A 22,049-nucleotide genomic window follows, 5' to 3' on the forward strand; every position below is an offset into this window, starting at 1 on the left:
TGCTAACAGGCTAACAGTTGGCTCTGTAGCAGTACAGTGTGTATGTGCTAACAGGCTAACAGTTGGCTCTGTAGCAGTACAGTGTGTATGTGCTAACAGGCTAACAGTTAGCTCTGTAGCAGTACAGTGTGTATGTGCTAACAGGCTAACAGTTAGCTCTGTAGTGATCTCTGTTTGTTTACAACAAGCACCAGACACTCTGTGCACAGTTAGTGATGCCGGTTAATTCACCATCATGATGTTTATGATCAGCGGAGACTCTGTGCATAATTAGCCATGCTCACTTATTTGAGACAGTGAAGAAGAAGAAGGAGAGTATGAAATGTTTTTGTATTTTTTTACATATTTTTCACGTATTATTGGGGGGGTGTTACGTGTTTTTTTGGTGATGTTACATATTTTTGTGGCATATTTTTTAGGTATTTGTAAAAAAAATAATATTTTCTATATAATGTTTTGGTGTTTTTTCATGTATTTTTTTACATCGTCTTTTTGTATTTTTTACATTGTTTTTGGTAATTTCACATATTTTTTTGGTATTTTAACGTATTTTTTACGTATTATCGGGGGGGTGTTACATGTTTTTTGGGTCATTTTACATATTTTTGTGGCATATTTTTTAGGTATTTCTCTTAGATTAGATTTTATTTGAGACAGTGAAGAAGAGAGTTCAGTTACCTCTGCCAAGAACTTTTTACATTTCTTTTGATTTTACAGAGATGGTTCTTCAAAGGTTCCGGCCGTGTCGCCGTGACGCCTCTTCTATAGCGAGCGCCGCCGTGACGCCTCTTCTATAGCGAGCGCCGCCGTGACGCCTCTTCTATAGCGAGCGCCGCCGTGACGCCTCTTCTATAGCGAGCGACGCCGTGACGCCTCTTCTATAGCGAGCGCCGCCGTGACGCCTCTTCTATAGCGAGCGCCACGCTCCGAGGTCAGCGACGTATACTCTACCAAATCTAATTACTTTTTCTTTGGGTTTTCACTCATAACCAGCCTGGAGGCCTCTGGGACCTCAGCCTCGCATTATAAACACTGCTGTGTGTGTGTTCAGGTGTGTGTTCAGTTGTGTGTGTGTGTGTGTGTGTGTTCAGGTGTGTGTGTGTGTGTTTTGTCCGACTCAGCTCTAAATGGCTTCCAATTAATCTGTAAATTACAAACATCAGTTTTAAGGGATTCATTTCTCTCCAGGCCAGACAGAAACGTACCAGCTGCATTTTTAAAGGTTTTTTTTTTCGTTTTTTTTTTCTCTCCTGCAGAAGTTCAGCAGCCGAAGCTGAACTGAATAAAAATGTAGAAGAAGAAGAAGAAGAAGAAGAGCCGCGGCGGTGAAATATTAAAGAGGGAGGAGAGAGTTTAAGTGTGCAGACTCAGCAGAAATCCTCGGCGGACGTCCTGCAGCCGATCCTCGGCTCATTAAAACTGATCAGAGTTCTGTGATGCACAAAAAGGAACATTTCACTGATTTTATGACAGAAATAACACAAAGATAAAACCAACAGTAAGAGCTGAACCTGAAGTTTTTCTGTCTATGGTCCTGGACACACAGGCTCCCATAGACCAAAAAAGACACAAAATGACACAAAAATGACCAAAAAGAAACAAAATGACCTAAAAAGGAAACAAAAATGACACAAAATGACCAAAAAAAAGACACAAAATGACACAAAAATGACAAAAAATTACTAAAAAACACACAAAATGACAAAAAAGACACAAAATTACCTGAAAAAGACAAAAATTACCAAAAAATAAAAGAATATACGACAGAGCAGCTCGTCTGTCTGTCAGAGTCTCTTCCATAGACTCCTATGAGTGTCCCTATCACAGCTCCCATAGACTACAATGAGTGTTTCTGCCACAGCTCCCATGGACCAAAGAATACACAGAATGACCAAACAACTGAGGGTGGTTTCTGTCCTCTCTGTTCTGTTCATATTGATTTTAGAAAGTTTTTGGTAATTTTACGTATTTTTTTGGTATTTTTACACATTTTTTACATATTTTTTTACGTATTTTGAGGGGTTTTAATTTTTTTTTTTTGGTCATTTTACGTATTTTTTGTATTTTTTTATGTAATTTTGTATTTATTTATTTTTTATTGTATTTATTAGGTTTTTTTTATATTTTTGGTCATTTTACGTATGTTTTTGGAATTTTCAACGTATTTTTTTGTATTTCATTACGTAGTATTGGGGGGGTTACAATTTTTTTTTCTGCTCATTTCATTTCTTTTTTTTCCACGTGTTTTTCCTGTTTCCTGGTGAAAGTCCTGGTGTGTCTGACCCTCCCTCACTAACTGACACTTGGTGCTTTAAACTCTGAATCCCTGCGGCCACTAGAGGGCGCCACTACCTCCAGACGGAGACATGAAGGAGATCAGATTCTTTAAAATAACTGTTAACTGGTGTAAGAGCGCTGTGGTGCAGGTCAGGTCAGGTCTGCAGCCGGAGACGGACTTTCATTCTGTTGGAACAACTGAGAATCAGAAGGTGAAAGTGATGACTCAGCGCCAGGCGATCTGATCCCTGATCATCCCGTAGGCTCCAGTCTGTTTCTGTATTTCTGTGTTTCTGTGTTTCTGTGTTTCTGCTGCTGAACTCGAGTTGCAGCAGCTGCTAAGTTAAGATTCGTCTCCAGAGCTGCCAAACATCCTCCTCCCAGACCTGGAACATCTTTAGACCTCAGCTCATGGAAAAAACAAAAGAGAGAGCAGAGCCGAGCTGTGAAGCTGCCGGCTCAGAATCACATTTTCAACACTTTGTTCTGGCTTCATGTTGGAGCTAAAGTTAACAAAATCACAGCACAAATATTCACCATAAAGATAGTCACGACCGGCCAGAAACCAGCAGGATGTCTGGTTGTTCGGGCTGAAATCAGTCAGAACTTCACCAGTCAGACGTTCTGCAAAAAGGAAAAACCGCTGGACGAGATCCACGGACGTTTGTGTCGTGATTGTTTTAACCCTTTCAAATGATTTAATACTCAAACAAAAAGAGGCAGAGTTGTGTTTTATTGCACCATTTTCTTCAATCTGTGTACAAATAACACAACTTCAGATTACTTGCAACGAAGACGCCAAAATCCAGTTTGGCTGCCTATGATCCAACAATCCTTCACTGTCAGTTAGGGTGGGAGGGAGGGTCGAACAATCCAGGACCCTCACCAGGAGACGTAAGAAAAAAGACAAAATGAGCAAAAAAGACAAAAAAAATTGCAAAACAAGATGTCAAATAAGTGAAAAAAATATGGGAAATGAGCAAAAAAAGACATAAAATGAGCAAAAAGAAATACAAAATGAGCAAAAAGAAATATTCAAAATGGCCAAAAAAGACACAAAATGACCAAAAAACTAAAAAGACCAAAAAAATGAAATAAAATTACAAAAAATGCCACAAAATCACAAAATACGTAAAATGACCAATGAAATACTCAAACTAAAATTAAAATAAAAACATAAATTACCAAAAAAGAGACAAAATTACTGGAAAAAAGAAGCAAAATTACCTAAAATATGTAAAATTACCCCCCAAAATAGAAGACGTGAGACGTGAACAAAAGTCATGGAATTGCCAATGAAGACACACATTTTCAGTCCCTTCACTTTATGCAAAGTCTCCTTGGGTTTTTTTTTTCAAAGGGACGATATAAACTGAAGGCATTATTATGAAAAAACAAAACAAAAGAGAGAGTGGAAACATGGTGACGATGGAGCAGAAACCAGCAGGATGCTGAAATGTCACCGAAACCTTTGAGAGGGTTGAAAAAAAGACTCTATTCATCTAGTTTCAGAGGTTCTGGTGCTGTTTTATATCTACACACTTGGACTAAATGTTCACTGGGGACATTTTGTCTCCTGAAGCTGTTTATCAGTAAACGTCTTCAGATTCTGAACAACTTTGCTGTTGTTCTGCCGCCAGCAGTCTGTGGGCGGCATTTTGTTTTCAACAGATCGCTGTGGAGAGAGAGAGAGAGAGAGAGAGAGAGAGAGAGAGAGAGAGAGAGAGAGAGAGAGAGAGAGAGAGAGAGAGAGAGAGAGAGAGAGAGAGAGAGAGAGAGAGAGAGAGAGAGAGCGCTTCCCACGTGGAGATTAAAGCCAAAACTCAATTGGCTTCAAATTATGTCTTTTTTTTCACTGTCTCTTCAGAAGATGAAGACTAATTAAAGTAAAACTTAACTTAAAACTTTAAAATAAATGACGTGCTCTTTTGATGTGAAACTTTTTATTTGTTTCGCCAAAATCTGGACAAAAAGCAGATTCTCTGACCTCAACCAGCTTCTCTTCTACCAATCAACTCAAACCTCCACCACAGAGGAGCCACCGCAGAACTACACAACCAACAGAACAACTTTAACTCAACGGTTCATAAACCATGACCATGAAAAACGCCAATCGTAATTTGATCCGTCCGACCCGTCTTATCTGGTGGAAGTGTCTGGTGTTGCTCTAGGGGCCCAAATATGGGAAAGAGTCCTAAAAGATCCTGGTATTAATATACATGAAGTCAGATTTGTCTCCGAGCTCGTCCTGCAGAACGTCTGAATGAAGACGGACACCAAATAACCAAAAAAGACATAAAATGAAAAGAAAAATACACAAAATTTGGGAAAAAAAGATGTAAAAAGAAAGACACCAAATTACCAATAAAAAGACACAAAATTACCGAAGAAAGATGTAAAATTACCAAATAAAATAAATAAATGACCAATAAAGACAAAAATAACCAAAAAAGTAATAAAATGACAAGAAAAAGACACAAAATTAAGAGAAAAGATGTAAAATTACCAAAGAAAGACACCAAATTACCAGTAAAAAGAGAACGTTGTTGGTGCCCCGTGTGAGGCCAACAGTAAACATGTGATTCCAACATATCTGCTGTTAGAAACGACTAATATGAAAATGTAAAGTCTTGATATCAGATGGAAGAGACCGAGTTCTGATCTTCTTGTCTGATGATCCAGATTCACGTCTTTAAGTCCGGTTTCTGTGTTTTTCTCTGCAGGCGTCTCCTCTCCGACACGACCTTCTTCTCCCTGACGATGATTTCTGGTGGACGATCTCCCGTCGGACCGAACCAGACGACCGTGTGAAGCGTCCGTCCGTCATGGCCGACGACATCTACAGCAGCACCTTCTCCGCCTCCGAGTCGGACTTCTCGTCCTCGTCCTCGTCCTCCTCGCCGTCCGCCTCCTTCCTCACGCTCGAGCAGCGGGCGGCCTTCGTCTTCGTCCTCATCCTCTTCATCTTCCTGGGGCTGCTGATCGTGCGCTGCTTCCGGATCCTGCTGGACCCGTACCGCAGCATGCCGTCCTCCACCTGGACAGACTACATGGAGAAGGACACGTTCGACTACCGAATTTCCTGACAGGCAGCCTGAGAGGCAGCAACCCTGACCTTCAACAAGTCACGCTGAGGCCACGATCGCACCGAGACTGAAGCAGAAACACGAGCGCACGTTCCCCCTCTAGTGGTCGATAAGTAGTACAGCAGAATGACCAGCAGGACGGGAACTAATCCCAGACGTTTGTCTCCCGGAGTCTCCACTTTGATGTGTTCAAATCTGAAAATATTTTCTAGAAAACTAAATTTTCCCCAAAAAGTGACACAAATTTACCAAAAAAAGACACAAATTTACCAAAAAAAGACACAAATTTACCAAAATAGACACAAATTTACAAAAAAGACACAAATTTACCAAAATAGGACACAAATTTACCTAAACCGACACAAATTTACCAAAATAAGGCACAAATTTACCGAAAAAAGACACCATATTACAAAAAGAGATTTTTACAAAATGACAAAAGAACGTAAAATGACCAAATAAAAGATGTTAAATGACCAGTAAAGGCACAAAATAACGTAAAAAATGACACAAAATTACCCAAGAAAGCTGTAAAATGTTATTCACTAGAAAACTACAGTTTGCTTCACATCAGCAGCCAAAAACTTGATGCCATGTTCACAACTTTAAACACGACTTGACCAAATCAAACTAACTCGACTTTAACGCCGCCGACTGGAGAGTTAACTGGACGCCAGATACCTTAAACTGCAGTAAGTCGTGTTCATCCAATCAACAAAAACCTACGGAAACATTCAAGAATCACAGATGCCGTCGCAACAACTTTTCCAGCTTTATTCAGAATTTGGGGCTGAACAAAAGATCATGAAGCCGAGGCTTTAATGTTGTTTGATCGGCTTAAAGAGCCTGATAACCTGGTTTGACTCGGACATGGTTCTCTGAAATGTAAAGCCTAAGACGAGGCGGTGGTCGGGAGGATCTTTAAGGACATTTAAATTTACTTCTTTTGGGTTCCACTGGTTGACAGAGAGAACCAGAACCAGGACTGAGCGGGCTCAGACCCTGCAGCAAAATTAGAAGTATTCTAAAGGGACTCTGGTGTTCATGGGTCGCCAAAATCAACACAAAATAAAATGTCCTTCCAGCAAACTGACCAAAACGGACACAAGATTCGTCTTTGCTGCCGCCTTCAACCTGTCAAAGCTCCGACGTTTCCGGTCAGCAGGACTTTGCCCCCAGACCGCCCCAGATCAGGTTTCACTGCCACTTTCCAGCTGCAGTTACAGCTTCAGTATGTAGCTCCAGATCCAGATGGGGCCAGCCAAAGACCAGGTGGTGGTCTGGAGGGTCTCCATTAGGAGGACCTGGGAGCCAATACCGTCTTTCTGGGCCCACTTTCGGGAAGCAAGGTATGGGAGAACCAGAACCAGGACTGAGCTGGGCAGACTGTCAGACACTGCAGAAGCAAAATGAGGCGTTTTCTAAAGGGACTCTGGTGGATTAACCAGACAAGCGCCACTAAAATCAAACCAAAATGAAAGTTCCTTGTTGTCGCTTTAAGCTCCAGCAGCTCCAGATGGGACCAGCCAACGGTGGTCAGGAGGGTCTTCAACCTGGTCCAGGACGACCTGCACATAGACTTCTATGGGAAGTTCCTCTGCAGATGATGGGATGCTGCAGCAGGGCCTGGAGCTGACCATCGAGCAGTAAAATTTGACGTTTTCTAAAGGGACTTTGATGTTCATGGATTAACTCACTTTTGTCCACAAGTGCCGCCCATATCAAACCAAAATGAAAGTCCCTTGTTGTTTTAAGCTCAAGCAACCAGTCCGCCGTAAACATTGGTCATGAGGGTCTCCAACAGGGTCCAGGATGACCTGCACATCGACTCCGACGGGATGTTCCAGCTCAGCTGCAGCTCTCTCAGATGGGAAGGGGTTGGACTTCAGAGCTGAGGCCAGAGAAGTACAGCTTTTGGCTGGCTGCAACAGGACCTGGGAGCAAATACGGTGTTTCTGGGCCCACTTTCGGGGAGGAAGGTACGGGAGAATCAGAACTAGGACTGAGCGGGGCAGACTGTAAGATCCTGCAGCAGCAAAAGTGGGCGTTTTCTAAAGGGACTCTGGTGAATTAACCACAAAAGCGGCGCTAAAATGAAACCAAAATCAAAAGTTCCTTGTTGCTCCAGGAACCAGTCCGCCGCAAACAGACCCAGATCCAGATGGGACCAGCCAACGGTGGTCATGAGGGTCTCCAACCTGGTCCAGGATGACCTGCACATAGACTTCTATGGGATGTTCCACTGCCTCTCCCACACCTCTCTGGTGTCCTTTTTTAAAGGAAGAAAATCATCAAACAGTGAAAAACCTTTTGTTGACGGACGGTTTTCAGTAAAGTCGGAATGATGCTGAAGTCGTTTCTGACTCCATAACGACTGAAAACACAAAGACTTTGACTCGACTCGACCCAAAATGCAAGTTAGTTTCACGACTAAAAGCTTTACTATTTCACAGTCCGCCACCATTTAAATCAAACCGAATCATCACATTTAGACAGTTGCCCAGACGGAGCAACTGTTTGGGGGAAACGTGCGCTTTGTGTTTTATTTTCTCTGCTTCCCGTCTGATTGTCGTCTCAGTCTGCCTGGCAGGCGAACATCTGGGCGAAAAGACACACAGCATCTATAAACAGTTTAAATTAAGAAATTTAGCTGCAATTAAAAAGATAAGCAGATAATCAGAGAGGAATCACTAAAGCAGGTTTTATTTTCACATAAAAAAAAGCTTGTTTTGATTCACAAAATGTGTCAGAGAAGGAAATCACCTCATCAGACAAATTAAAGAGACAAAAACAAAAAAACAAATGGAACAAATGAAGGTTCCTGCTGTAGCTGATCTTTCTGCCCAGATCTGGAGCTGGTAGAAATCTCTCCTCGCTGCAGATCTGCAGCCGGAGCAGCAAACATCTCGCTGCGAGACGGTTTCTACCAGTTTCTACCAGTTTCTACCGATTATCAGGAGCTGCCTGCCAGGCGGCGCGTTGGGGTCGCTGCCTCTCACCACAGGAGAACATTTATATTTAAACTTTATTTTGTTGTTTCTCGATAAAGATGGACTTTTATTATCAGACATTTAAAAGTTGTTCAGAGAGGAGGAGGAGGAGGAGGAGGAGGAGAGACAAGGAAGAGGAGGTGGAAGAGAATGAGGAGGAGCAGGAGGAGAGAGAAGGAAGTGGAGGAGGAGGAGAAGAAGAAGAGAGGAGGAGCAGGAGGAGGTGGAAGAGAAGAAGGAGGAGGAGAAGAGAGGAGGAGGAGAAGGAGCAGTAGGAGAAGAGAGGAGGAACATGAGGTGGAGGAGAGAGGAGGAAGTGGAGGATGTGATGTAGGAGGAGGAGAAGAGAGGAGGAGGAGAGAGGAGTTGGAGAAGAGAGGAGGGGCAGGAGGTGGAGGAGAGAGGAGAGAGGAGGAAGTGGAGGATGTGATATAGGAGGAGGAGAAGAGAGGAGAAGAAGAGAGGAGGAGGAGAAGGAGCAGTAGGAGAAGAGAGGAGGAACATGAGGTGGAGGAGAGAGGAAGAAGTGGAGGATATGATGTAGGAGGTAGGAGAACAGAGGAGGAGGAGAGAGGAGTTGGAGAAGAGAGGAGGAGGAGAAGAAGAGAGGAGGGGCAGGAGGAGGAGGAGAAGATGAGAGGAGGGGCAGGAGGAGGAGGAGGAGAGAGGAGGAGGAGAAAGGAGGAAGTCGAGGAGGTGATGTAGGAGGAGGAGGAGGAGAGAGAAGGAGGAGGAGCAGCAGCAGGAGGAGGAGGTGGCCCAGGAGACAGAGGAGTGAATGCAGAGCCTCCTCCTGGTCGTCGTGCCGACCGGCCGTTGCCTAGTAACTGGTGTTTGGTGTTTGGGTGCCAGCTGATGTCTGAACGCCGGCCTGTCGCCGTGGCGACGCCCGGCGCTCTGAGCCTCGTCTGCTGCCGGGCGTCACCGTGACAACGAGACAAACGAGCAGGAGGATCAGCAGGTCTGAACACTAACATCTTCAGGAAACCTTCATTTTAACAGCAGTGTCCTTCAATTAATGCCTAAAAACCCATTAAATTGGCCAAATAACATGAAACCAAACTCTTAAAAACTTAAACTGTTCTACAATCCATTAAAAAACCCCTAATAAGTGACATCCATTGATTTATAACTGCTGCACCAGACTCCAGATAGAAAAGCATCATTTTACCAGAAGAGTTCTTGTTCTTCAGACCTGACAAACTGATTTATTGGCAATAAATCACCATAATAAATCTCCATAATGGGACCAACAGACAGAACAGTTTGTGTCCTGCTGTAGAAAGTTTAATCCAGTTATATTTTTACCTTTAATCAGAGGTTTTGAATCTTTTATAGTATTTTAAGAAAGTCCCTGAAGTTTGTACTGTCTTATTGTAATTATTCAGATTATTATATAATATATAATGAAGTGGGTAACACATAATAAATATTATTATTATTGTTGTTGTTATTATTATTACTATTATCAATGTTTTTATTATTATTATATTATTATTAGTTTTATTATTATTTTTTCAATATTATTATTATTATATTTTTTATATTATGATTATTATTATATTACTATTATTATTATATTTTAGATATTATTATATTATCCTTATTATATATCCTTATTATTATTAAAATTATTGTTATTATTAATATTATTACTATTATTATTATTATGATATTATTTTTACTATTATTATTATTATATTTTATATTATTATTATCATTATTATTATTAATATTATTGTTATTAGATTGGATAATTGGATTAATTTCAGCCTTTAAATCTTCATTATCTCGCAGAGTTCCTCTAACAGCTTCTCCTCCGTGTCGTCGTCCCGTGATCGGCCCGTGGCGGCCCCGCCGGGGGTCCGGAGCCTCAGGTTGAACACCTCCTCCTCCTCCTGTTTGCTGGGAGCAGATCTCCTCCTCGGGAGGGGTCCTCCTCTCTGCAGGAGGCGATCAGACAGAAAGAGAAAGAGATGATTTGTGTGTTCCTGCTGATGGAGCCGCGGGGGGCTGAAACAGAACAATTTCTCTTTTCTTTCCTTTTTCTTTTTTTCGGTTGGAAGTTTTCTGTTTTTGGGGGAAAACTTCTAAAGACCGGCGTCTCCCAGAGATCACAGATGGAATATAAAGTCCAGCAGGATCACTGAGACGCTCCGTTTATCTGCTGATTCCTGTTAACGCTGGAAAACTATAAGGATTTCTGGACACTTCTGACTCTTTTCATCACATTTAGTTCAGTAATGTGTCCAAAAAGATGCTTTAATCAACTCTAAAATCGGATATAACAGAAATCTAAAACCACGTTACTCTGCTTTTACAAATTCTGACAAACTGAGCAAACACATTTTGATGAAATCAGGATTTAAACCTTCATCATTTGTCCAAGTTTTTATCTTTCAAAATGACCAAAGAAGCAGCCGCTTGTGTTGGCCAACGTTATTTTTATTTTTTTTGTGTGTTTTTTACACATTTTGGCCCCTTGTACGGTGGCCCTGAGGGGTCACAGCACCGCAACTACAGAAAACACACGAAAATACACAAAACACAACAAACTGAGAAAACATCTTCATCAGTCTGACAACAAGAGAGCAGCATTTAGAAAACAAAGACCACAACACAACACAAGTGTTTCTAGAGGACACTTAAAAGTGACGCACACGTCTGGAAACATCCAATTTCCCCCGAAAAACTCAGCAGCCCCATCGTTTATCGTTTTATCGTTTTATCGTTTATCGTTTTATTGTTTTACAGCGGAGAGATGAAAGTGTCTGATGTGGGATACTGATTTGTTAGAATCTCAGCTGAACGGTGTCTGATTTGGGATACAGTTGCGCTAATTTCACGTTATAACTTTCATAGCATGCTAACGTCAGCGACCGATCATAGCGTGATAACATTAGCAGACGATCGATAGCGTGCAAACTTTAGCAGCCGATCATAGCGATGCTAATGTAAGCGGCTGATCATAGCGTGATAACGTTAGCGGCCGATCATAGCGTGATAACGTTAGCGGCCGATCATAGCGTGATAACGTTAGCAGCCGATCATAGCTATGCTAATGTTAGCGGCCGATCATAGCGTGATAACGTTAGCAGCCGATCATAGCTATGCTAATGTTAGCGGCCGATCATAGTGTGATAACGTTAGCGGCCGATCGATAGCGTGCTAACGTTGGCATCCGATGGATAGCGTGCTTACGTTAGCATCCGATCGATAGCGTGCTAATGTTAACAGCCATCAATGTGTTGATTTGTATTTTGTTTCCTGTATTTTTTATATGTATATATATGAACTCTGAAACTTCCGTTCTTTTGAGTTAAGGTTTTGACATCAGCAGTGTTTGCATTCCTGCTGGAAAACATGTTTGTATGTCAGGATCGATACAGATGTTCCTATATGCACTGGCTAATCATCGATAGCATGCTAATGTTAGCCGGCATTCGATAGCATGCTAGCGTTAGCGGGCTAGCACAACTCAGACCAACTCGGTGCCGTTGAGAGAGACCAACTAAAACGTGTTTCATTCATTTATTTGATTTGTTTCACTGCAATGTGATTGATACGAGCTAGCAGGCTAACGCTAGCGGGCTAACGCTATATATCACGTTATAACATGAAATAGTAATTAACATGAAATAATAATAATCATGAAATAACGTGATAATATGAAGCGTGTCCAGACATGTGCGTCACTTTTAAGTGTCCTCTAGAAACACTGGTGTTGTGTTGTGGTCTTTGTTTTCTAAATGCTGCTCTCTTGTTGTCACATTGATGAAGATGTTTTCTCAGTTTGGTGTGTTTTGTGTATTTCCGTGTGTTTTCTTCAGGTGTTTCTTTGGCCCCTCAGGGCCTCCGTAGCTTTCATCTGAACTGAAAATACACAAAATACAAAATACAAAATACAGACGTTCTGATTTTGTGTTCAGGCTGAATTTATTAACGGGCCAAACTTTAAACTTCAGTTTAATCAGATGAAATCAACACACACACACACACACACACACACACACACACACACAGTGAACCAGTATAACCTGCCTTTGTCGTCACCTGCACGTCTTGTAAGCAAAAACACACTCAATGCTAAACATCAGTGGACACACACACACACACACACACACACAGAAAGAGAGATACACACACTAAGACACACAAACACACACACACACACACAAACACACAGACACACGTATACACACACACACACATTCACACACACACACACACACACTCTCTCTCTCCCAGCAGCTCACTGCCGACCCCCCCTCCCCCTCCCCTCTTCATCACCTCCTCATCGTCACTCTTCGTCTCTCAACTCCTTTAAAACTTTAGAAATATTGTTTAAAATATATTTGACAAGAAAAGAAAGAAAAATGTTTATCTCACAAATATGTTTTATTGATTTATTTGATTCAGATCAACCAGCAAAGTCTGAACTTTTTAGTGTCTTATTATTATTATTATTATTATTATTTGTATTATTATTATTTTTATTAATATCCAGATTATTAATATTATATTTTGTATTTTGGACATAAAAAATACTAATAAAATAAATAGAAAATTATAGTAATGAGTGGGTAACACATAATAAATAATATTATAATGATGTGTAATACTAATAATGATACTAATAATGATATTAATAGGAAGAATAATTATTATGTAATATAGTTGTAATAGTTATATTATTATATTATATTATTTATAATAATAATATGGTAAATTGAAGGTTAATTAAACTGGAGTTAATCGTTATTTTACAATTAAAGTTTAATAATTTAAAGTTATTCAATAGTTTGTTGTTGCACATTTTTTAACACTTGACAATGTTAAAAAATATAATTAAAAATTAAGGAAACAGAAAAAATGACAAGTGAAATTGTTACAAAAGTATAAAAACTATTTTTACTTTACAAACTTTTCTCATGATTTCTGTTTTTATTTATAAATTTATTGATTTTATATAATTCTTCAAAACAATTTTATTATTTCTATTAGGTTCATGATTACATTTTTAAATATTATTAAAATTAAAATTGTTTAATCAAATAATTACCTGTTGAAATTTGATCGTCGATATAAAGCAGAAAATTAATTAAAATGGTTAAATTTACAAAAGTGTAATAACTAATTTTACTTTACAAACTTTTCTTATGATTTCTGTTTTTATTTAAATAAAATGTTTTTGTTAAAGGCTTCAGGACGTTAAAATATTCTAAATAAAGATTAAAGTCGTTCGTTAACATCGTTCAACAGGTTTTAAACGTCTCGTGTCTGCTTCAGGTTCCATACAACGTTTCAGTGTTTGTGAGTCGAGATTCATCGGAACCCTTTAATCCTGCTGCTTTCAACCATCGTCACCCTCCTGCTCCTCCTCCTGCTCCTGCTCCTCCTGCTCCTCCTCCTCCTCCTCCTGCTCCTCTTTGCCTTGCTCTGATCCTGTTTACATGATTGAAGCTGCAGCAGCTGGTCGTTGCTGTTTTTAACCCTTTAAGTGCGTCAGGTTTCTGTTTTTTTGTGTTTCTTTTCCTTGTTTTTGTTTGTTTTATACATTTTTGGATCTGTTTGTTTCCTTCACACTGCACCTGAAGGGAAAATCCACCTGATGGACCGGGGTCCGGGGCCCCACAGGGGTCCGGGGGCCCCTCAGGGGCTCCTCAGGGGGGGTCAGGAGTCCACACAGTTCAGGACTAAATGAGTTTTTTGGTGAAAATCTGAGCTGTTAAAGGATCAGTGTGCAGGACTGGAGGGATCTGTAGAATAATAGGACGGCTCTTTTATGAATAAATGATACCTTGCATTGGGCGTCAAATATGTAAATAAAAGGGCGTTAGCTTAAATGCTATCCCTCCCATAAGGATATCAGATATGTAAGGATGAACCTGAATAACACTTCAAAAGTGTGGTTAGATGTCATAAATAATTATTAATTATAATAAATGATATGACTTGATTTGCTCTAAGTCGTAGCTCGTTGGGGGCACCACTCTGTAAAAACAGAGAAAAATATAACCAAATCACCTATATCTGTCTCATAAAGTTACTAAACTATCAATTTAGAACACTGATTATTAATTATTAATATAATTATAATCAAATTACCATATTATTATTTAGTAGTGGTTGAAGGAATCATGAATTCTTGTCATAGAAGAGGTTGATATATCGTTCGTAATGTACAACATTAAATGGACAGCATGTGTATTCCAAAATATATTGATTCTAAATTAACAAGTAAAGCTAATAAAAGCACACATATATAAAATATAGAGTTCTACATATAATATAATCTACTGTAGGCTTACAAAAGGGAGGGGAATGACTTGATTTGTTCTAAGTCGTAGCTCGTTGAGGGGCACCATCTGTAAAAACAGAGAAAAATATAGCCAATTCACCTAAATCAGCCTCATAAAGTTACTAAACTATCAATTTAGAACACTGATTATTAATTATTAATATAATTATAATCAAGTCACCATATTTGTATTTAGTAGTGGTTGAAGGAATTTGGAGTTCTTTTCATAGAAGAGGTTGACATACCGTTCACATATATTTATATGTGAAATATATTTATTCTAAATTAACAAGTAAAGCAAAAAAAAGCACACATCTATAAAATATGGAGTTCTACAAAGAGTCTAATCCAGTGTAGGCTTACAGAAGAGGGAAAAACTGAATTTGAAAACAAAAAATCACAACAAAATTAAAACTAAAACTACTGAAAAATCCAAAACTATTATAACCTTGATCACAACAAGAGTGTGTTCACCTGAAACTAAGAAAAATCCTTTAGTTTACAACGAGCAGAACCTCTTCTACAGCGCACAGAATTCAGTTTGTCCATCAGGTGTTGAGTTTTTATCAGGTGGATTTTTCCTTTCGAGCACTTCCTGTTGAATCCGTGTCTGAAACTGTGAAGTCTCTCTCGTTCTAAAGGCATTTTTTTTAAGAAAAACTGTTTTTTTATGCTGTTTTCTGTGTTTTCTCGCTTTTAAAAGAGAAACAACCATTTCAGCTCGATGTTGTTCTGAGTTTTTTTTTACCAAAACTTCTGCATTGATTCTTTATTTTAACTCTTTATGCTGTTAATGTTGTTTTATCAATGATCAGACTTTTATTTTGAAAGTTTTCATTGGGTTTTTTTTCTGAAACAAACCAAACGACAGAGTAAAATTAAAAAATAAAACCTTAAATCAAAATAATTAAATTTAAAAATCATGTTGATGACATTCTTTATCTTCTATTATTTATCTTTTTATTTCTTTTATTGTTAATTGACATTCAGAAAAATAATTGTTTCAGAATAAATTAAAAGGTCAATTTTTTAGAAATTTAAACTTAAATTTAGTTTAAAAACAAATAACGTTTAAATTGTAAAATTCCAGGGTTTTACTTTCTTTCTTTTTTTTTATTAAATAAAATGAGCATGAAACATGATGACGTGATTTTCAAAATAAAATATTTCAATGCTGTGGTTTTGATTTTCAAAATAAATTGTTTCGAAATCGAATGTTGGGGAAAATATTTAAAGAAATATTTCCAGAGTTTGAATCATTAAATGCAGCCTGATTATTTTTGTCTCCCAGCTGGTTTCTAATTATAATTATTATTTTCATTAATATTCATTTTTGTAAGATGTTTTTTTGCTTTTTTACAGTGTAAATGGCAGGTTTCCTGGCTTTGTTTTTGTTTATTGTTTATTATTTGTGGCGTATGGATCAGAGCTCTTCTATATTTTCTACGTGGTTGAAAGTCGTTGTGTCTCGGAGCTCTTTTACGAGTCGCGCTCTTGTTTTGTAAGGAAATAAAACTTCCTGTTGGAAAAATGAGTTTTCTGTTTTTATTTTTTCAACTAAAGAAAAATCACAAATTATTTCAGAATTAATCACTTTGATTTCTGCACATTTCATTAAAACATGTTAAATGTCTTTCCTTCCCTCCTCCTTCCTTCCTTCCTTCTTTCCTTATTCCCTTCCTTCCTTGCTCCCTTCCCTCCTCATTCCTTCCTTCTTTCATTATTCATTTCCTTCTTTCCTTCTTCCCTTCCTTCCTTCCTCTCTTCCATTCTTCCTTCCCTCCTCCTTCCTTCCTTATTCCCTTCCATCCTTCCTTTCTTCTTTCCTTCTTCCTTCCTTCCTTTCCTCTTTCCTTATTCCCTTCAATCCTTCCTTCCCTTCCATCCTTCTTTTCTTCTTCCATCCTTCTTCCCTCCTTCCTTCCTTCCCTTCTCCATCCTTCTTTACTTCCTTCCTTCCTTCTTTCCTTCTTCCCTTCCATCCTTCTTTCCTTCTTACCTTCCTTCCTCCCTTCCATTCTTCCTTCCTTCCCTCCTCCATCCTTCCTTCTTTCCTTATTCCCTTCAATCCTTCCTTCCTTCCATCTTTCCTTCTTCCCTTCCTTCCTTCCTTCCTCCCTTCCATTCTTCCTTCCTTCCCTCCTCCATCCTTCCTTCCTTATTCCCTTCCATCCTTCCCTCCATCCTTCTTCCCTCCCTCCTTCCTTCCTTCCCTCCTTCCTTTATGATTTATAAAACAACATTAAAACACAAAGAAACCAAAATAAGTTTTATTCGTTTATTTCGGTGAAATTTTCAAACCACAAAATAAATCAAACTGAATGTTTCCACGACGACAAGCTGCTCACATCTAATATTAGCCTGAGTGTGTGTGTGTGTGTGTGTGTGTGTGTGTGTGTGTGTGTGTGTGTGTGTGACAGATGGTGTGTTTCTGAATCACATCGATCGTTTTTAATCGTCACATTTGAGGAAAAAGTCTGAACACGTTTAATGTTCCGGCTTCTTTTATCTGTTTGTTTGTTTGTTGTTTTTGTCTCTTTGTGCTTGTTTTACGTCTTATTGTGATTGTGTTTAGTTCCTTTCTGGTTGTTTTGTCTGTTTGTGGTCATTTTTGACTCTTTGTGGTTGTTTTGCATGTTTTGGGATTTTTCTTTTGTCTCTTTGTGGTCATTCTGCTTCTTTTTTGGGGCATTTTTTGTCTCTTTGCTCTTGCTTTGCACCTTATTGTGGTTGTTTTTAGTTCATTTGTGGTTGTTTTGCATGTTTTGGGATTTTTTTGTCTCTTTGTACTTGTTTTCTGTCTCATTGTGGTTGTTGTTTGTCTCTTTGTGGTTGTTCTGCATCTTTTGGGGAATTATTTTGTCTCTTTGTGGTCGTTTTTTGACTCTTTCTGGTTGTTTTGCGTGTTTTGGGATTTTTCTTTTGTCTCTTTGTGGTCATTCTTCATCTTTTTGGGATTTTTTTTGTCTCTTTGCACTTGTTTTGCATCTTATTGTGGTTGTTTTTAGTTTATTTGTGGGGGGTTTATTGCATGTTTTGGGAATTTTTGTCTCTTTGTGATTGTTTTGCATGTTTGGTGGATTTCTTGTCTTTTTGTAGTCATTTTTGCCTCTATTTGGTCTTTTTTTGTCTTTTTGTGGTCGTTTTTTTCTCTTTGTGGTTGTTTTTTGTCTCTTTGTGGTTGTTTTGCATCTTTTGGTTATTTTCTGTCTCTTTGAAGTCGTTTTTTTTCTATTTGTGGTTGTTTTTTGTCTCTTTGTGGTAGTTTTTTGTCTCTTTGTAGCTGTTTTTTGTCTCTTTGTGGTTGTTTTTTGTCTCTTTGTGGAAGTTTTTTGTCTCTTTGTGGTCGTTTTTTGTCTCTTTGTAGCTGTTTTTTTGTCTCTTTGTGGTTGTTTTTTTTCTCTTTGTGGTTGTTTTTTGTCTCTTTGTGGTTGTTTTGCATCTTTTGGGTATTTTTTGTCTCTTTGTTGTCATTCTGTGTCTTTTTGGCATTTTGTTGTCTTTTTGTGGTTGTTTTTAGTTTCTTTGGTTTTTTTTATTCAAAGCTTCAGCTGTTTTCACTCTGTTTCCGTCTGATTCTTCTCCGTCCGTTGTTTCACTTTCCAAACTGAGCTCACTTATTTGTGTTTTGGACGTTTTCAGGAGAAACACAAAGAAATCTTTTCTCTTTTCATTCCACGTCCGTCAATGAAAAGAGAGGCAGAGAGGACCTCCGTCAGCCTGTTCAACCATAAATAAATACATAAATAAATAAATAACTCTGCTGTAACAGGATTAAATGACTGACTTGGCTCGGACAATTTTTAATTAACATTTATAATCGGTGAGTTATTAGAAACGCTGGAACGAGTCGTTCAGTCGTCAGGAAACTTTGTTTGGTCTTTAATGGAAAAATGTGAAGAAATCTTCACGATTTTATCTGTTTTTATCACAAATATGTCAACAGGAAACAGCTGGTGAACTCGTTAGAGGTTCTGGTTGTTTTCTGGCTCTTTGTGGTCGTTATATACATTTAGATTTATACATATAAATACATATCAATACATCTATGATAAAGAGTGGGCCTGCTGTGTTTTAATGAGCTGCAGTTTGTTCTGTCAGATGAAAGGATTCAGAGCTGAACATGTAAATGTGTTTCATATCATTGATTACTGACCTTTGATCCATTAATCAGCAGCTGAGGGACGATCGGCTCATCAATAAATCACCTTCTGATCATCAGCTGAGAGGACCACAGCCATCTCATCATTTCTCTTATTATTATTATTATTATTATTATTAATATCATTACTGTTCTTCTAATCTAAGTGTGCAGCTTCTTTTTATCTCTTCATGAGTGTTTGAGCTTGTTAGTGTTCTGTCTCTTTGTGGTTGTTTTCTGTCTCTTTGTTGTTGTTTTCTGTCTCTTTGTGGACATGTCGTATCTCTTCATTGGCATTTTGTGTCTCTGTGGTGGTTTTAAGTCTGCTTGTGGTCGTATTTGGTCTCTTTGTGATCGTTTTATATCTCTTCATGGGTGTTTTGAGCCTGTTGTTCTGTCTCTTTGTGGTTGTTTGGTGTCTCTTTGTGGTTGTTTGGTGTCTCTTTTTGGTTGTTTTGCATCTATTTGTGGTTGTTTTGCATCTATTTGTGGTTGTTTGGCGTCTCTTTGTGGTCGTTTTGTATCACTGTGGTTGTTTTAAGTCTCCTTGTGTTCGTCTTTAGTCTCTTTGTGGTTGTTTCGTGTCTCTTTGTATCCTGCTCGTCCTCTGTGATCCTGAACTCTTAATTTCATTCAAAACTAATAATTGTGCCTCTGGCAGTCGGACAGATCACAGGAAGTAGCGCCGCCATCTTTAGGCTCCGCCTCCATCTTTAGGCTCCGCCTCCATCCAGGCAACAACGTGACAGCCGAAGAAATGCATCATGGGAAGTCTGTGCAAACTCTCTGACCTCTCTGATCAGAAAGCTGCAACCAGATTCATCTGCTTCATTAAATGCTGAAGCCTCAGGCTACACACAAACACACACTCACACACACACACACACACACACACACAGAGAGACACACACACTCTCTGGCTGTAATCAGGTGAATCCTCTCTGACATGTTTGATTTTTCTCTGTTTGAATATTAAAACAGTTTTTTCATCAGCAGATAAAAAATCTTCCTGTTATTAATATTTATAAACATTTAGAGATTTTTCACCTTCCTTCCTTCTTCCTTCTTCCTTTCCTTCCTTCCTTCCTTTCTTCCTTCCTTCCTTCCTTATTTATGTTAATAACTGTCGACACTGACATTTATGTTTTTATATATTTTAAAAATACTTTAAAAATATTTTTAAACCTTACATATTATAGGATATTATATTAAATTACATTGTATTATATAATTTTAAATTATATTATATTAAATTGTATTATTTTATATTATATTAAATTACATTGTATTATATTATATTAAATTGTATTTTATTATATTAAATTAAATTGTATTATTTTATATTATATTAAATTACATTGTATTATATTATATTCAATTGTATTATATTAAATTAAATTACATTGTATTATATTATTTTAAATTATATTATATTAATTTGTATTATATGATATTAAATTGTATTATATTATATTATATTGTATTATTTTATATTATATTACATTTTATTTTATTATATTATATTAAATTATATTATATTGTATTATACCATATATGTGTTCTTGTAGAAAGATGATGATAAATCAGCTGAAATATATTTACAAGTAAAAAAGTGAAAATATAACATCACTTATAGGAAACATCACTTATAATAAAAATAAACAGAAATATAATTTTTAAAAAAAAACACATTTAAATAAATAAATGCACATATAGAAGAAAAAGTTTTAATTAGAGTGTAAAATGTTGTGAATGTGGTGTTTGGTGCTGCGGCGCCTCCTGCTGCTCAAACACTCACATCACCTCACCGTGCATGTATCATTCTTCAGGAACTACTGGTTCTGGTTTCTGGTTTCTGGTTTCTGGTCTAGGTTTAAGCTTTAAATGTGCTTTCTGCTTGCTGTGGTTTTGCTTTATTAGTATTTGATTCTATTTAGTGGTCTAGTCTGGTCTAGTGTGGTCTAGTGTGGTCTAATGTGGTCTAGTGTGGTCTAATGTGGTCTAGTGTGGTCTAGTGTGGTCTAATGTGGTCTAGAGTGGTCTAGAGTGGTCTAGTGTGGTCTAGTGTGGTCTAATGTGGTCTAGTGTGGTCTAATGTGGTCTAGTCTGGTCTAGTCTGGTCTAGTCTGCTCTAATGTGGTCTAGTGTGGTCTAATGTGGTCTAGTCTGGTCTAATGTGGTCTAGTGTGGTCTAGTCTGGTATAATGTGGTCTAGTCTGGTCTAATGTGGTCTAGTGTGGTCTACTGTGGTCTAGAGTGGTCTAATGTGGTCTAGTATGGTCAATTTGGTCTAATGCGGTCTAGTGTGGTCTAGTCTGGTCAAGAGTGGTCTAGTATGGTCTAGTTTGGTCTAATGTGGTCTAGTCTGGTCTAGTCTGGTCTAATGTGGTCTAGTGTGGTCAAGAGTGGTCTAGTGTGGTCTAGTCTGGTCTAGTCTGGTCTAGTGTGGTCTAGAGTGGTCTAGTGTGGTCTAGTATGGTCTAGTCTGGTCTAATGTGGTCTAATGTGGTCTAGTGTGGTCAAGAGTGGTCTAGTATTGGTCTAGTTTTTTCCTCTAATGTGGTCTAGTCTGGTCTAGTCTGGTCTAATGTGGTCTAATGTGGTCTAGTGTGGTCTAGAGTGGTCTAGTGTGGTCAAGAGTGGTCTAGTGTGGTCTAGTATGGTCTAATGTGGTCTAGTCTGGTCTAATGTGGTCTAGTCTGGTCTAATGTGGTCTAATGTGGTCTAGTGTGGTCTAATATGGTCTAGTCTGGTCTAATGTGGTCTAGTCTGGTCTAGTGTGGTCTAGTGTGGTCTAATGTGGTCTAGTCTGGTCTAATGTGGTCTAGTGTGGTCTAATGTGGTCTAGTCTGGTCTAGTCTGGTCTAGTCTGGTCTAGTCTGCTCTAATGTGGTCTAGTGTGGTCTAATGTGGTCTAGTCTGGTCTAATGTGGTCTAGTGTGGTCTAGTCTGGTATAATGTGGTCTAGTCTGGTCTAATGTGGTCTAGTGTGGTCTACTGTGGTCTAGAGTGGTCTAATGTGGTCTAGTATGGTCAATTTGGTCTAATGCGGTTCTAGTGTGGTCTAGTCTGGTCAAGAGTGGTCTAGTGTGGTCTAGTATGGTCTAGTTTGGTCTAATGTGGTCTAGTCTGGTCTAGTCTGGTCTAATGTGGTCTAGTGTGGTCAAGAGTGGTCTAGTGTGGTCTAGTCTGGTCTAGTCTGGTCTAATGTGGTCTAGTGTGGTCTAGTGTGGTCTAGAGTGGTCTAGTGTGGT

General features: G+C 38.6%; 1 protein-coding gene and 1 long non-coding RNA gene across 2 annotated transcripts in view; both read left to right on the plus strand.

Annotated features, from left to right (window-relative positions):
- The window catches only part of LOC131984615 (cortexin-2-like), a 25,908-nt gene extending 17,430 nt beyond the window's left edge, over window positions 1-8,478 (plus strand). Inside the window, exon 2 of the mRNA XM_059349504.1 lies at window positions 5,001-8,478. Within this exon, the coding sequence (XP_059205487.1) occupies window positions 5,001-5,363 (363 nt within the window). The 3' untranslated portion in view covers window positions 5,364-8,478. The remainder of the gene's footprint in view (window positions 1-5,000) is intronic.
- Window positions 8,479-8,932: 454 nt separating this feature from the next.
- On the plus strand, window positions 8,933-10,775 carry LOC131984620 (uncharacterized). The gene is made up of 2 exons (XR_009395577.1): window positions 8,933-9,314; window positions 10,151-10,775. It is a non-coding gene; the product is annotated as an uncharacterized LOC131984620 (long non-coding RNA).
- The last annotated feature ends 11,274 nt before the right edge of the window (window positions 10,776-22,049 follow it).

This window comes from Centropristis striata, chromosome 14 (genome assembly GCF_030273125.1).
Source record: "Centropristis striata isolate RG_2023a ecotype Rhode Island chromosome 14, C.striata_1.0, whole genome shotgun sequence".
In the NCBI taxonomy this organism is placed as follows: Eukaryota; Metazoa; Chordata; class Actinopteri; order Perciformes; family Serranidae; genus Centropristis; species Centropristis striata.